The sequence below is a fragment of the Gigantopelta aegis genome, chromosome 4 (genome assembly GCF_016097555.1).
Source record: "Gigantopelta aegis isolate Gae_Host chromosome 4, Gae_host_genome, whole genome shotgun sequence".
Classification (NCBI taxonomy): Eukaryota; Metazoa; Mollusca; class Gastropoda; order Neomphalida; family Peltospiridae; genus Gigantopelta; species Gigantopelta aegis.
In genome coordinates, this window is record NC_054702.1 from 35990931 (window position 1) to 36006458 (window position 15528).

The 15528-nt window shown below is 39.8% G+C and overlaps 1 protein-coding gene across 2 annotated transcripts; it reads right to left on the minus strand.

Annotated features, from left to right (window-relative positions):
- Positions 1 to 4831: 4831 nt before the first annotated feature.
- LOC121370314 lies at positions 4832 to 15123 on the minus strand. Of its 2 annotated transcripts, none has more exons than XM_041495456.1 (4): positions 15047 to 15123; positions 11944 to 12115; positions 7306 to 7416; positions 4832 to 4910 (listed from the first exon to the last, which is right to left on the minus strand). In XM_041495456.1, exons 2-4 carry the CDS (start codon positions 12113 to 12115, stop codon positions 4864 to 4866), a joined length of 330 nt encoding a protein of 109 aa, XP_041351390.1. In that variant the 5' UTR covers positions 15047 to 15123; the 3' UTR covers positions 4832 to 4863. The 2 variants fall into 2 exon arrangements, with proteins under 2 accessions (XP_041351390.1, XP_041351389.1); XM_041495455.1 differs by lacking the exon at positions 4832 to 4910 and adding an exon at positions 6819 to 6892.
- Between the last annotated feature and the right edge of the window lie 405 nt (positions 15124 to 15528).

Genomic DNA, 15528 nt, shown 5'->3' on the forward strand with positions numbered 1-15528 from the left:
TTTGGACATAGGGGTTCTTTTTTTCCCGGTTAAAAATCAACATCATCGTCTGCGAGGAGCCACCAACTGATGTGCATCATTGCGCCGTCGACTTCTGACTCGTCATCCATATCCCGTCAACCGTTCAGTGACCGAAAGCAGAATAATTCGAAGACGAAGAATTCTGATAAACAGCCTTTAGCAGATGTTGAGAATCATGCTCGCTTGATTGTGAAGAATGTGACATTGGAAAGCATCAACATGTGGGCGTCTGTTATTGGCGAGGATGTTAAAAGCCACGACGTCAAAGAGAAAGACAGCGACACATGCAGGATCGGATCGCCGTCCACGAAGCAGCACCGGTTTGAGGGTACAATTATTAAGCATGATTCTGGTATAAAAAGCAAGCACATAATTAAAGCAAGTACTAGTCCTTGCACTCCTGTGATTGGTGAAGATACTGGTAGTGCAAAAGAACCACCTGACGATAAACAAGACAGCGACACGTCAGCAAGCCAAGAAGATTACCCGCTCTTCGCACCCATTAACAGGGACGAGTGTGTGAAAATAGTGAGAAGTGTGAACAATCTCCGAACTCTAGGAGTGCATTGTGGCAGTCCCGTGAAGCCGGTGAGATTCACGCGCAGTAGTACTTGGACAAAGAGTAGCTCGAGAGCGACCAACACCAGGGTGTGGTCGAGTCTGACTGATAGACATCTGCTAGCCCCCAGACCCAGAAGACTGAGTTCGGATGATCTAAGTGGCATTTTGAAAGTTGAACGAGCCAGGTATGCTATGAATCAGCAACGTCTCACAGATTTCATGCAGCAGTGGATTTAGGCGGGGTTCAAGTGGCTCGCCGATCAATTCTTTTATTGACTTTGAGCTACAAATCTCATTAGTACTAATATGTGCACATACAAATATGTGTACATACAGGGTTATTCCCTCTAATTTTGGTGAAATAATTTATTTTTACTTTACAGCAGGTGAACAGTCTCGTTTAACTTAATAACGCCACCTAACACGTTTATATTAATGTTACTGTCACCCACTATTAAAAATGGCAGAACCGCGCCTAATTTGTGATTTTGCAGTTAAATCTGCCAAAGAGGATTACAATTACTTTCAGAGGCTTTGTCTTTCTATTCTGTTCATTCAGTATATACGATACATAAAATAAGCACTGGCCAAGAAACCAAGAAGTTTAGACATATTCATGTCATATGCCACAGGTGTAACTTATGTATTTTAATAATAATAATAAAATATCTTTACTGATAAAAGTTCGATTCTTCCTCTTATTTCTATTTATTTCGTTGTTATTTTGTTCTGTTTGGAATTTGTTTGTTTTTGTTGTTTTGTTTGCTTTTTAGTGGGTTGTTGTGTGTGTGTGTGTGGGGGGGGGGGGGGGGGGTGTGGGTTTTTTTGGGTGTGTTGTTTTTTGGGGGATGGGGATTGGGGTGTGTGATTTGATTATATGTTATTGGAGCGGTTTTGAGGTTTTGAGCGTATCCTTTGAAGACAGGGGGCGGGACACAGCTCAGTGGTACAGCGCTCGCCTGATGCGCGATTGATTCCCATCGGTTGGCCCATTGGGCTATTTCTCGTTCCAGCCAGTGCTCCACAACTGGTGAAGGCCGTGGTACATGTATGTGCTATCCTCTATGTAGGATGGTACATATAAAAGATCCCTCGCTGCTAATCCAAAAGAGTAGCCCATAAAGTGGCGACAGCGGGTTTCCTCTCTTAATATCTGTATGGTCCTTAACTATATGTCCGACGCCATATAACTGTAAATAAAATGTGTTGAGTGCGTTGTTAAATAAAACATTTCCTTTCTTTCTTTCCTTTGAAGACATTGTGGTAGAATTATCAAATGTATAACATCCAATAGCCGATGATTAAAGCGACAGACCCTAGTTTCAATCTAAAAACCTGTAACACATTTGGATAACGTTACAATTAAGTAAAACATGAGTTTTAAAACTTTAAAATAGTGAAATACCCTCTAAAAATAGACTGACACTAGACTCCATAACTGTTACTTCTCAGACGCACGTGCGTTTTTAAAAATATGAGAAATGCATTTTGTGATATTAAAACACCAGGATGACCAAAAACAATTCGAATGTACGGAAATTGATAATCTAAACCATAAAATCTAAGTAAAGTATGATTTCAGTTATCAGAAACGGCTACCATAGTCAAAAATATGCCTTAGTGTTTAAAAACTAGTGCTCTAATGGTATTGTTAAACGAACACAAACTCTTCAATCTAATTAAAATTAGCTCCACTATTACATGTGGATCTAACAGCAGCCAGTTGGAACTCATGTCCACCAATCAAAACCTTACTTGCAGAATCATGCCAGTGATTTGTAAATAATTTGAAAATATTCCGAATTATGATAAGGGTATACGATATGTTTCATGTGAATTACGAATGCCTTATTTAGACCAGTAGAACTAATTTTAATCAGATTGCTAACAGCACTGCGTAGTCTCCAATGTCCAGGTAACATTTCGTCTGTAAATAATAATTTTAAAATTGACCAATCACACTTCGCCTTTTATAACGTTATTTGGGAGCATACAAATTCTAAAAATATCGGGCGAGTCTATTTTAGTGGCCGCAGTACAGCGAACCATACCAATACGTACGGGATGGGTTATCAGTCTTCAATTTTACATTAAAAATTATTTATTTATTTATATATATAAAAAAACAAAACTAAATCAGTCTTCAGTTTTACATTACAAATTATTTATTTTATAAAATAAAACATGTTTTAAGGCATTCGTAATTCACACGAAACAGGGGGCTTCGGAATGTTTTCAAATTATTTTTAAATCACTGGCATGATTCTGCAAGTAAGGTTTTGATTGGTGGACATGAACTATAACTGGCTGGTGTTAGATCCACATGTAATAGTGGAGCTAATTTTAATTAGATTGCAAACTCTTAACCTTATTAGACGGGGATGACTGATTACATTGTGGTTAAACACCAAATACTTGTACAATAAAGTTAAATAAAGTTTGGTTTGTTTAACGACACCATTGGAGTACGAGGGGGCGGAACGTAACACAGTGGTAAAGCGATCGGTCTGGGATCGATCCCTATCGGTGGACAAAAAAACAACAAACAAACTATTAAAGTGCATTCATTTCTTATTAGGGGCGGGACGTAGCCCAGTTGTAAATCGCTCGCTTGATACGTGGTCGGTCTAGGATAAATCCCCGTCGGTGAACCCATTGGGCTATTTCTCGTCCCAGCCAGTGCTCCACAACTGGTGTAACAAAGGCCGTAGTATGTACTATCCTGTCTGTGGGATGGTGCATATAAAAGATCTCTTGCTGCTAATCGAAAAGAGTAGCCCATGAAGTGGCGACAGTGGGTTTCCTCTCTCAATATATGTGTGGTCTTTAACCATATGTCTGACGCCATATAACCGTAAATAAAATGTGTTGAGTGCGTCGTTAAATAAAAAATTTCCTTCCTTGTTTCATTTCTTATTCATCGGCTACTGGATGTCAAACAAGTGATAATTCTAACACATAGTCTGAAACACCCTACATGTTTTATATGCGTAGTGATTAATGGGTTTTTTTTCAAATTATTTAACAACGCACTCAGTACATTTTATTTACGGTTTTCTGGCGTCAGGCATATGGTTAAGGACCACACAGATATTGAGAGAGGAAACCCGCTGTCGCCACTTCATGGGCTACTCTTTTCGATTAGCAGCAAGGGATATTTTATATGCACCATCCCACAGAGAGGGAAGTACATACCACGGCCTTTTATATGCCAGTCGTGTTGCACTGGCTGGAACGAGAAATAGCCCAATGGGTCCACCGACGGGGATTAATCCCAGACCAAGCGTGGTGATTAAGCCATCGGCCTGGACTCGCTGCTCACAGCTCATGGGGTGGGCGTGAGGGTGTGTGTGTGTGTGTGTCTGTCTGTCTGTCTGTCTGTCTGTGTGTGTTTTGGTGGGGGTCGGGGAAAGAGGGGTGAGCAGGTCTCCATTAAATCGACTGTTGCTCTGTGCGAGGAGTTGTGTTAAAGTTTGTTTTACTTAACAACACCATTAGAGCACAATGATTTATCAATCATTGGCTATTGGATGTCAAACATTTGGTAATTATTCTGACATATAGTCTTAAAGAGCTACATGTTTTTCCATAAGTAGCAAGGGATATATGCACCATCCCACAGACAGAATAGCACATGCCACGGCTTTTGATATACCAGTCGTGGTGCACTGGCTGGAAAGGGAAATAAACCAATGTACCCACCCACGGGGGTCGATCCTAGACCGGACAACACATCAGGCGGGCGCAATTACCACTGGGCTACGTCCCGCTCGGAGCCGTTATGTAGTCCAGTGTTAGAGCGATCGCATGATATACTATGGGTCTCATGCTGCTAATCATTTCTCTTTCCAGCCAGTACACCACGACTGGTATGTGCTATCCTGTCTGTGGGTGGTACATATACAAAAAATCCCTTGCAACTACTGGACAAATGTAGACGGTTTCCTCTCTAAGACTATACGTCAAAATTACCAAATGTTTAACATCCAATAGCCCATGATTAATAAGTCAATGTGCTCTAGTGGTGTCGTTAAACCAAACAAACTTCTTGCTGCTAATCGGTAGAAAAGTCACGGACAATAATTGTCGGCTATTGGTTTCGTCTGTCACGCTAGCTGAAGTGTCGCAACAGTTTTATCAATTTTTATTAAACAAAAATTTAATTGAATATAATCAATTATAATTTTTAATTAAAATTGTTCTGACAATCCACCCCTTTGATGAACAAATACAAAAAAGGTATGTTTACTGCGTTTTGATTTTTATTATTATTAATATAATTTATGTCGATAGCTGATCAGCCAGATCTATGTCGGTCTTCTTTGTTGCTGTAAAATAATAATAATAATAATAATAATAGTAATAAAATAATAATAATTATAATGATAATAATAACTGAAGACAGAACTATTAAAATTGAGGTATGTTTATCAACAGTGTTTTGAAAAGCCAAGATTCACTTCAGTTAATTTAGTAATCAGATCGTGCTTTAGTGATATTAGTTAACGGTTCCTCAAGAAATATCATCGTGCTCAAGGTCTTATAATTAATTTGTTTTAACATCAAAGTGAGAGAAAAATGTATCAGATTTAATTAAAATGTATCTTTTGTGCAACGCAAAGACGTAAAATATTACCGTCAGTTCTTATTACTATTTTTTTTACTATTACTACTACTATTACATGTATTACTATTACTATTATTATTTATTATCTATTATTATTAACTATTTAGTACAGTAATTTTACTTGTGCAGTTGGACTATATACATTTTGTTTACATGCGCATTTGTAATACCTTATGGTATCCATAACAACGCAGTGTATTTTGTACATGTCAGCCAATGGAAAGAAAGAAATGTTTTATTTAACGACGCACTCAACACATTTTATTTACGGTTATATGGCGTCAGACATATGGTTAAGGACCATACAGATTTTGAGAGGAAACCCGCTGTCGCCACATAGGCTACTCTTTTACGACAGGCAGCAAGGGATCTTTTATTTGCGCTTCCCACAGGCAGGATAGCACAAACCATGGCCTTTGTTGAACCAGTTATGGATCACTGGTCGGTGCAAGTGGTTTACACCTACCCATTGAGCCTTGCGGAGCACTCACTCAGGGTTTGGAGTCGGTATCTGGATTAAAAATCCCATGCCTCGACTGGGATCCGAACCCAGTACCTACCAGCCTGTAGACCGATGGCCTGCCACGACGCCACCGAGGCCGGTTGTCAGCCAATGGCTGTTACATCGTAGGCTTAATAAACTGATCAACTGGCTAGCTGATAAATATATTTAATACATAAATGTTATTACTGTTATTATTAGTGGTAGTCAGAACACTCAAAAACTAAATTGGGTTCCTAGACTAGTCATACACAGGCACGGTGGAAGCAAGTGAACGTTGTAGGGTGGGGTGGGTGACTGACTGGGATCGGGGGCGTGAAGCAATTTTGTTCATTCTACAAATAAAATGTATTTTGACAAATTCTGGTAAAATGAACACTTTTATAAATGCATACACGCTGAATATATTAATACCACAATCATTTTTCACGTACGGTAATAAATACTTACAATTAACAACTGAATGGTATGGTACATTTTTCGGGGGAGTAATCATCCCTCAATATCCAAATAATTTACATAAACGCTATCAAGGAGTCAAACAGTTCAACTTAATTTTTAAACACAAATTGTCCTGTGTAGTAACTTATTAATAGAAGAACTTAATAGTAGAAAATAATATGTAGTTATTACATTATCGCTGAATTGTAAACACCACAGTCATGTATCAAAATAATTACCTACAATGAACAACTGTATGGTTTAATCAAATAATTTGTGGCAATTATAATCGCAAATATGTTGTTGTTGTTTTTTATGGAATAGATGTCATATTTTGTAATGTATTATTTTCAAGTTACTGTATAGGACACTGTGATAAAATGAAACTTTAAGTGACTGGTTTGACTTGATTGTATGAAAATATATCTATTCTAGACGAGTTCTGGGGAGTGTTCCAGTGGAAAATTTTGAAAAATAGATATCTCGAAATGCAATCTCCAGCGTTCTACAAGTGAAATTAATTCATCATGACAAATACTGGTAACCTAAATGCCAGTAAAAAAATGTATCCAGAATTATTGGGTGGCTACAGCCCACCCCCACCCACTCTTTCTTCCGCTCCGCCGTGCCTGATAGATAACTTAATGTCACAGTACAAAAACATACTTGATCTTCTTATTCCAGTCCGTTCAGTTCCGTGAGGACTCGCCTAAACTCGTCCACAGTGACCTGGGAGTCTCCTGTAATAAAACACACGCGTTATGAGTAAACAAAATACACAGACAAATACTGAAAACACACGGAGGTTTTCATCGGTAGTATGTACATGTATGTGAAGTACTGAAATTAATATAGATGTATCATAATTAACATTTTATACCATGCGGAAATCAAATAGCAGATGTTTTACATACTAGACTAAGAAATGCCTGTTGTACTTTAAATGTAGACCTCTATCGTTGTGGATCCCTTTAAAAGCAGTCATTATCATTCCTTTGAATGTAAGTTGTATAAACCAGCAAAAACAAATTACACACGTATATAGACACACACACACACACACACACACACACACACACACACACACACACACAAGCCTACATTATAAGCAATGAAATATGTTTTCAATGAATTATATTTGTTTGAAACTGACCGTCATGATCAGAAATTTCAAACAGATTCTCAGCATCTCGAGTACTCATCACTTTCTCCAGTTCGTCTACGTCGAGGACTCCGTCCTTGTTGGTGTCATATTCCGAGACATCTGAAATTAAACCAGTCAGCGAATAGAAACCAGGTCAAAGATTTTCAAACTCAAATCAGCACCCTGTTTGTGACTTACATGCGTAGACCTACATCTCATATGTATTTACAATGCTTACACTTTAACACCAAACTGTTCATTTTGGTGATAGAAGAGAACATGTATTGCATACCAAATTAAGACACGGGTGTATTGATTTATATGAGATGAACTTAGCACTGATTCCTCCTGTAGTTGTGGAAATTATTCCTCTTGTAGTTGTGGAAATTATTTCTGTGAATGCAGTTTATATGAAAAACAAAAACGCATTCTCTGTAATTCATTGCATAGATTTCATTACATACAGTTACAATTGATTTTAAATTGTAAATGTGTTTTAAGTTACGAATACAGTAAAGCTTTTTTTTCATTTACATAAATATATAAATACAACAAAAAGTTTCTCATAATTAGTAAATAATATATGGTCGTTTTTGTATAGCCTCTACGTAATAAGACTGCGTTCCCTTGACTAACAAATTTGCTGTCTAATTATCGAACACTTATTGCATCTTTTCTTTCTTTTTCTCTTTCAATAATATATATATATATATATATATATATATATATATGTGTGTGTGTGTGTGTATCTATGTATGTATGTATGTATATGGAACTGATGAACCCGTTACGGGTGAAAGGCACTTATTCCATTAAAACGTGAAATTTTATCTTTTTATATATTCATCCGATACATATATATATATATATACTCTTCAAAAGAAGAAACGCAAAACCACATTGTCGTAACATTTGGAGAATTGATTTAATTATTGAATGGTGAGTCCGATAATTACCAAATGTTGCATGATTGTTCACAATTCACTCTATCCATTGTGAGTAAGTGATAGGACACACCACCAAGGTAAGGTCATCTGGAGTCAATACCGGGTGTGGCCTCCGCGTTTGTTGACAACTGCCTGGCACCGCCTGCCCATTGAAGCAACCAGAGTACGGATGACGTCCCGGGGGATGGTGGCCCACTCGGCCTGCAAGGCTTCTGCCAGCTCGGGCAGGGTCTGGGGCTGTGGTTGTCGCTGTCGGAGGCGTCGGTCCAACTCGTCCCATAGATGCTCAATTGGGTTCAAATCCGGTGATGTCGATGGCCAAGGAAGGACATTAATGTTGTTGTTCTGTAGGAAAGCCGTTGTGAGACGTGCTGTGTGAGGCCTGGCGTTGTCATGTTGGAACACTGCGTTGGCGTTGGCCATAACTGGAACGATGTGTGGCCGGAGGATCTGGTCAATGTAGCCCTGTGCATTCAGGTTGCCCTGCACGTGGACCAGGTCAGTTCTGCCAGTGTGTGAGATGGCTGCCCACACCATGACACTACCCCCGCCGAATCTGTCCACTTCCTGCACGCAGTTTGCCGCATAACGTTTCACCACGACGCCTATACACGCGACATCTTCCATCATGACGTCGGAGCAGAAATCGGGACTCGTCACTGAACCACACCTTTCTCCATCGCAGTTGAGGCCATTGTCGATGAATCTGGCACCACTGCAGTCGGAGTCGACGGTGTTGGTGTTTGTTAAGATGACACCTCGAACTGGACGCCTGGCACGAATTCCTACCTCACGTAGGCGGTTCCGTACGGTCTGGTCGGATATCCTAAACCTGGTATTGCTGCGGCTGTGGAGGTGGCAGTAGTCAATCGTTCCCGAAGGTGGCGTACCCGGATAAAGCGGTCCTGCCCGGGGGTAGTGACCCGTGGTCGACCGGATCTAGGGAGGTCACGTGTTGATCCATGTTGCAAACGGTCCCACAGTTGGAGATGGTGCTTGGGGACACATGGAATGCCCTGGCAACGGCCGTTCTGGATTCGCCTGCGTCTAGTCGGCCGATGGCAACTGAGACGTGGCATGTCCTGGATTGTCAACTGTCGGCCAGATACAGAGGCCAGGCAAGCGAACACCCTGCACTTTTATACTGTCGGTGTTCATGTTGCACGTGCAGACAACGCACGTGCAGTGGTGACATGGTTTTTGCACGTGGCTGCGTTTTTGCGAATATTCACATTTTGGAACTTTATTGTACAGTAGCTGCGTTTTATCGAATGTAACCGTGGGAATGTGTTTGGGACATGCAATGACCTTATATTCACAAAGCATGAACCGGTAGGAAACATAAAATCGGAGTATAACCCATTTGTACCCTTTTGCGTTTCTTTTTTTGAAGAGTATATATATATATATATATATATTATGGAGAAGGCCTAGTAAATTGTATAACTTGTGCCAAATCCATTTTGTTTTTAAAAGCAATAAAATATTTTTCAATCAACCTGTGTTTATTCAATTAGAAATTCGTCCTTGTTGTAAAATTAAATTATTTAATCAATCGTAAGAGAAACCAACCCAAGCAAAATTTATTCAATACAACTCGGTCAGATAAACGTCAGAAAAACAGACGGAAACATTTTTTTTTCTTCTGTTTTACAACTCAAAACTTTATTTTTTACTACTCGATTAGGATTCTGTCCTTGGTGTTGTTGTACTAACTTTGAGGTATATGAAATTAAATCACCATTTGACAAAACCGTTTATTGTTTGTGTTTCCATAGTAAGGGCGCAACCAACTCAATGTCAAATGATTTACATTCACAAAAATCTGTTATAGCGTACGCCTGTCTTGGGTGCAAGTTCTGACCACTGCCAGCTCCTTCGTCCGAGACAGGAAAACAAACTCACGTCATTGATTGATTGATTGATTGATTAATTCATTCATTCATTCATTCATTCATTCATTCATTCATTCATTCATTCATGTTTATTTTTGTGTTTATATCCAATTAAGTTTCAAACACGTTGTCCTGGGCACACACCTCAGCTAATACGGGCTGTCTGTCCAGGACATAGAGTTAGTGGTTAGTTGTTAGTGACAGAGAAGTCGTTGCAATTGTCCACTGAGTCGTTAAAACTGACTCTGAGCGTGGGCCGGCACCGGGCTACGTACCAAGTACCTACCAGCCTTATGTCCGATGGCTTAACCACGACATCACCGATGACAGTTAAGACTGAATAACCAATTCAAGGTCACGTCAGGTCATGCGGTTTAACGTACTCATTCAGAGCAAGTTGTCCCAAGTTCAGCCAGCAAACGTTTCTCTAACGTTCGCAAGCTATTTGACTGGTTCCCGAAATTGTACAATTCGGTTTACTGTGTAGCGTAAATATCAGTCTCACGAACGTTAGTAACAAGCTGTTGACTGAACATATGTCTGTTGTAGCGCACGCCTGTCATGGGAACAGGTGTCGACCGACGCCGACTCCTTCGTCCAGGACAGGATCAAACTTAACTTATTTTCGTGCTTATAACCAATTAAGATTCAAGCATGCTGTCCTGGTCTGGTGCTTATAAAAGTTTTAGAGTCTAGAATCGAGTCTGAGACGTGAACGTTATGGCAACGCCATACAAATTGTATGTGTGTGACATCATTAGAGATTGAGTCTGGACTCTAAAAGTTTTATACCGGCCTCGGTGGCGTCGTGGTTAGGTCATCGGTCAACAGGCTGGTAGGTACTGGGTTCGGATCCCAGTCGAGGCATGGGATTTTTTAATCCAGATACCGACTGCAAACCCTGAGTGAGTGCTCCGCAAGGCTCAATGGGTAGGTGTAAACCACTTGCACCGACCAGTGATCCACAACTGGTTCAACAAAGGCCATGGTTTGTGCTATCCTGCCTGTGGGATGGTACATATAAAAGATCCCTTGCTGCTAATCGGAAAGAGTAGCCCATGAAGTGGTGACAGCGGGTTTCCTCTCAAAATCTGTGTGGTCCTTGACCATATGTTTGACGCCATATAACCGTAAATAAAATGTGTTGAGTGCGTCGTTAAATAAAACATTTCTTTCTTTAAGTTTTATAAGCACGGGCTCACACACATCAGCTATCTGGGCTGTCTGTCCAGGACAGTTGGTTAGTTGTTAGTTGTTGGTGAGAAAAAAGAGGGTGTTAGAGAAGAGTCGTTAAAATTCGCTCTTGGTGGGAACCAGTACCTAACAGCCTTATGTCCGATGGCTTAACCACGACACCACCGAGGCCTGTATCCAACTCAAGGTCAGGTCAGGTCCTATGGTTTTATGTGCACATTGAGAGCAAGCTGTTGTAGCGCACGCCTGTCATGGACACAGGTGCCGGTCTTGGCCAGCTCCTCTGTCCAGGACAGGAAAAAGGTTTGGGGTGGGAGGGAGAAGGGACCGCCCGCACTGACAGGTGCAAGAGAACACCTGCAGCCCGACCGGGGTTGGTCAGGCGCGTGCGAGAGGGGGGGGGGGGTTAGGGGGGTCGAAACCCACCCACCCCTGCTCAAGGCGGAAAAAAATTTCATATCCCGATTTTGTACATTCCTGTGAATGGATATGGAAGTACTGAGATGTTATCGGGCTTCGCCGGACACCTCGACCCCCCCCCCCCCCCCTGCAAAATTCCCTGCGCACGCCCCTGTTGGTAGCGGGCAACACTACTATAATAGTATATATATCTCGTTTTCCCGCCAAAATCATGAATACTGCTTTCTTTGCTGCCCATCCTAAAAGTGCACGTCCACTCCATCGTTTTAATCGTCTCCAGGATCGCCGACTAAGAAACCAGGCGTCTGACTCGTGCAGCACTGCAAACGTCACCAGCAACACTAGCAGGTATGCATAGCGCATCTGCAAACAATACAAAAAAAAAAAACAATAAAAAAAATTACAAACCCGAATTCTGTCGGAAATGGCGATCGGGTTGGACATGGTTCAAGTAACAGACCCTAGTTTGTAAACACTGCGGCGTACTTTTCACTATCAGAGCGTTTGGTAACTGAAATCAGATATTGCGTGGATGTTATTGTTTATATTATCCATTTCCGTACATCCGAAGTGTTTATGATCAGTCTCGTGTTTTTAATATCACGAAATACATGCTTTTCTTCATATTTTTTTTTTAAAGCACACACGTATACCTCTGAGAAGTAACGTTTATGAAGACAAGCTCTTGTCTATTTTTTAGGGTTTTCCCCGTTTTCATGTCACAGATTCTTAATAACTTTATCCAAACGTATTAGTGGTTTTTCTGCATAAAATATTAGTGGCTGTATATTAAACTATTAGTCGGAAACATCTTACAATGCAACAAACTCAGGAATGTCCCTTTAAAATTCTTATTTCAAGCAAACTTGTTAGGAGGTCACTTCGCGGTCGTCATAGTTTTAAGTAAACCGTAAACAGCTGCCGATCTTTTGTGTCACTTGGGGATGCATCAAGGACCACTAGTGTAGCTAGGGGGTGGGGGCATTAGAACCATAGCTACCAAATCATACCTTTTTCTTTTCTCCCATCACCTTTAATATTTGCATGCCGCTCCATAACATGGTAAAAGCGGAAATTAACGCTCACCGACCCTATATAAAATCCTGGCTAAGCCAATGTCCCCCAAAAAAACACCCTAACAACGTTACACCAGAAAGTGCTACGCTAATACTACTATGCCATCTTGTTTGTTTGTGCCAATACTTCTATCTATTTGCAATATATAAAAAAAAAGTGTATAGTTTTTGTTATAAGATGCATAAAACTATAAGTGTAGGGTGCAAACAAAAAGAAGAAAAAATGGAATTGCTATCTTCAGCAAAAATTAGTATGTAGCTCATTTCAAAAACACCATTGAGAGGTCCCCTTTTTCATGATTAAAAAAAATACTGCACGTCACTGGTACGTGTTTAGAATTATTATTTCTGAACATCCAGTATACATGTATAATTATGGTTATGGTTTTGATTGTCTTAATGTCTAGAACCACGAGCCAGAGGCTTGACCGTGTCGGGCGCCAGAATTTTGTTAATACATGGCTTTATAGGTAGCACTAAACCAAATAACTTCCGGCTGGGTCAAAGTTCTTTAGATGGAGAAGATAACACCACAAGTCCTGTGATTGGTTATAAATGTGAGTGTGTTGGTTGTAAAAAAAAAATGAGTTTCATCTGGGCTAAAAATGTATGCAATTTTATTTCATCTAGTACCACTGTGTTAAGTAGCCTTGTGCTTGAAACATGTACGGGATACCTGCAGAAAAAAAAGTACTCAAATTTTGTGTGAAACTAGGGGTGTTGTAAAAACATCTGGTTATACCGAAAATGAGCCATGAAAGGTACCATTTTCTTCAGTTAATATTTTGAGGTAAGGGTTATAGTACTGATATTTATGGGTCATAGTTTAGTTGATATATTGCATATAATGTTTTTAAACACAAACGTTAAAATGGTCGCCAATGGGATTTTATTTGGTATAGTACTACCTTTATAGGCTCACTTTTCCGAACTACATTCAACGCAATCATCGTGATGTTTGACAATTTAGCACATGTACACAGACTTATAACGAAAATTCATTATGGGACAAATTCCGTTTGTCCATAATTCGCATGTATAATATTATACGTGTACGTACTTAGATACGCACTACGGAGACGTATAAATGGAATCTACTCAACCTGTTTGCATAGAAATTTATTGCTACGTATTATGCGTTACGTATTACGTACACTGGCCTGTGTTGGTATTTGTAGCGTAAATGCGTATGCGTATGCGCATTCCAGATAAGATTTCAATTTGGGTCGGACGAATTTATAGGCTATTAACACGTTTTAAAATCCATTTCATTTGATATACTAAAGAAATGCTAGCTATTACTGGCAATAAACTAAGTTTGGACCAAAATACAATATAATGTTGCAAGAGGACCAATGGCATTGGCTCATATATTTTTATAAAATTAATAGAAATTATTCTTCAAGTTAAGAGACAATTTTTTCCGATTTACTTTCTCTATCCCAATCATAATTCTCCAGAGACAAGTTATCTGGCCGTATATAATACTATTTAAAAAAAACAAAAAAACAAAACAAAAACATGTCTACAACAGCGGTACTAGATGTTACGACTCAGTTACCTGCTAATTAAAACACAGCTGGATTGAAATAAAAGAAACGTGACTTTGAGGCTACTGACTCTTTGGAATTGTTGAAGGTATGTTAACCTGAAATATGAATAGTAAGAGTACTCTGCCGTTCAAAACCTAGACGGACATTTGGACGGCTATAATAAACCGTCTAGCTCTTGAACGACAGAGTAGGCTACTTGGACTAAATGATGGATATCGTTACAATCATCATCAGCAGCAGCAGCAGCAGCAGTTGATGACCAGAGCTGGTTTAAGGATCTGCGGGAACCTGTAGCACAATTAACAGCGGGGCCCCCTTCCCAGGATATATATTTTGCAACCCCTCGGGGAGAGGGGGAAAAAATGACCTGGGGAAAATAAATGTACACATCACCGCGGGGCCCCCTGAAGCGCGGGGCCCGTAGCACATGCTACATGTACAACTAGAATAAACCGGCTCTGATTATGACATTAAGTCAGTTACAGCTCCAATAGAGCAATGGAAAGGTAATTTCTTTCTTCTTCTTCTAATCTCTACCAGTATCGTAGCCTCTTCTTGAATAAAACAAAGTCAAAACATGTAAAAACAACATACACATGCACTTCGTCTAAAAGATAATTATTGCGGGAAAAAGAAGTTAAATGTGAAATAAGTTCGTATCTTACCTTTTCGTTATGTCTGGATACTCGCGGCAATGTATGGTGATACCTGTAATGGTATTGGTGACTTTATATTGCATCGGTGTCAGAAGTGGCACAATTCCTTTTAGTTTACTTGGGTGTGTATCAGATGGTATCTGTTATTATATCATTATTTACAGTGTGAATGTGTGAACGACTAATGTTATGAGCATCCTGTTCTGCAAGCTGTTGTTAAATTATAATTCTAAGCTTGCAGGACATCCTGTTATATTCAGAATGTGTTCACCAAATCAGCCATATGTTCCCTACTGACCATTCTATAAACCAACTAATAACGACGTTTTAAACAAGCTTCCATGATAGTTACTGTAAACCGTGAAAAAAATGCGTGCGTATAAATTTCGCGTCGTTCGCGTCCAACCTTATGTCGCGAAATTAATACGCACGCACTATTTTCCAGTTTGAAGTGTGCTTAAAGTAATTTGTTTTGTTTTGAAATATTTTAT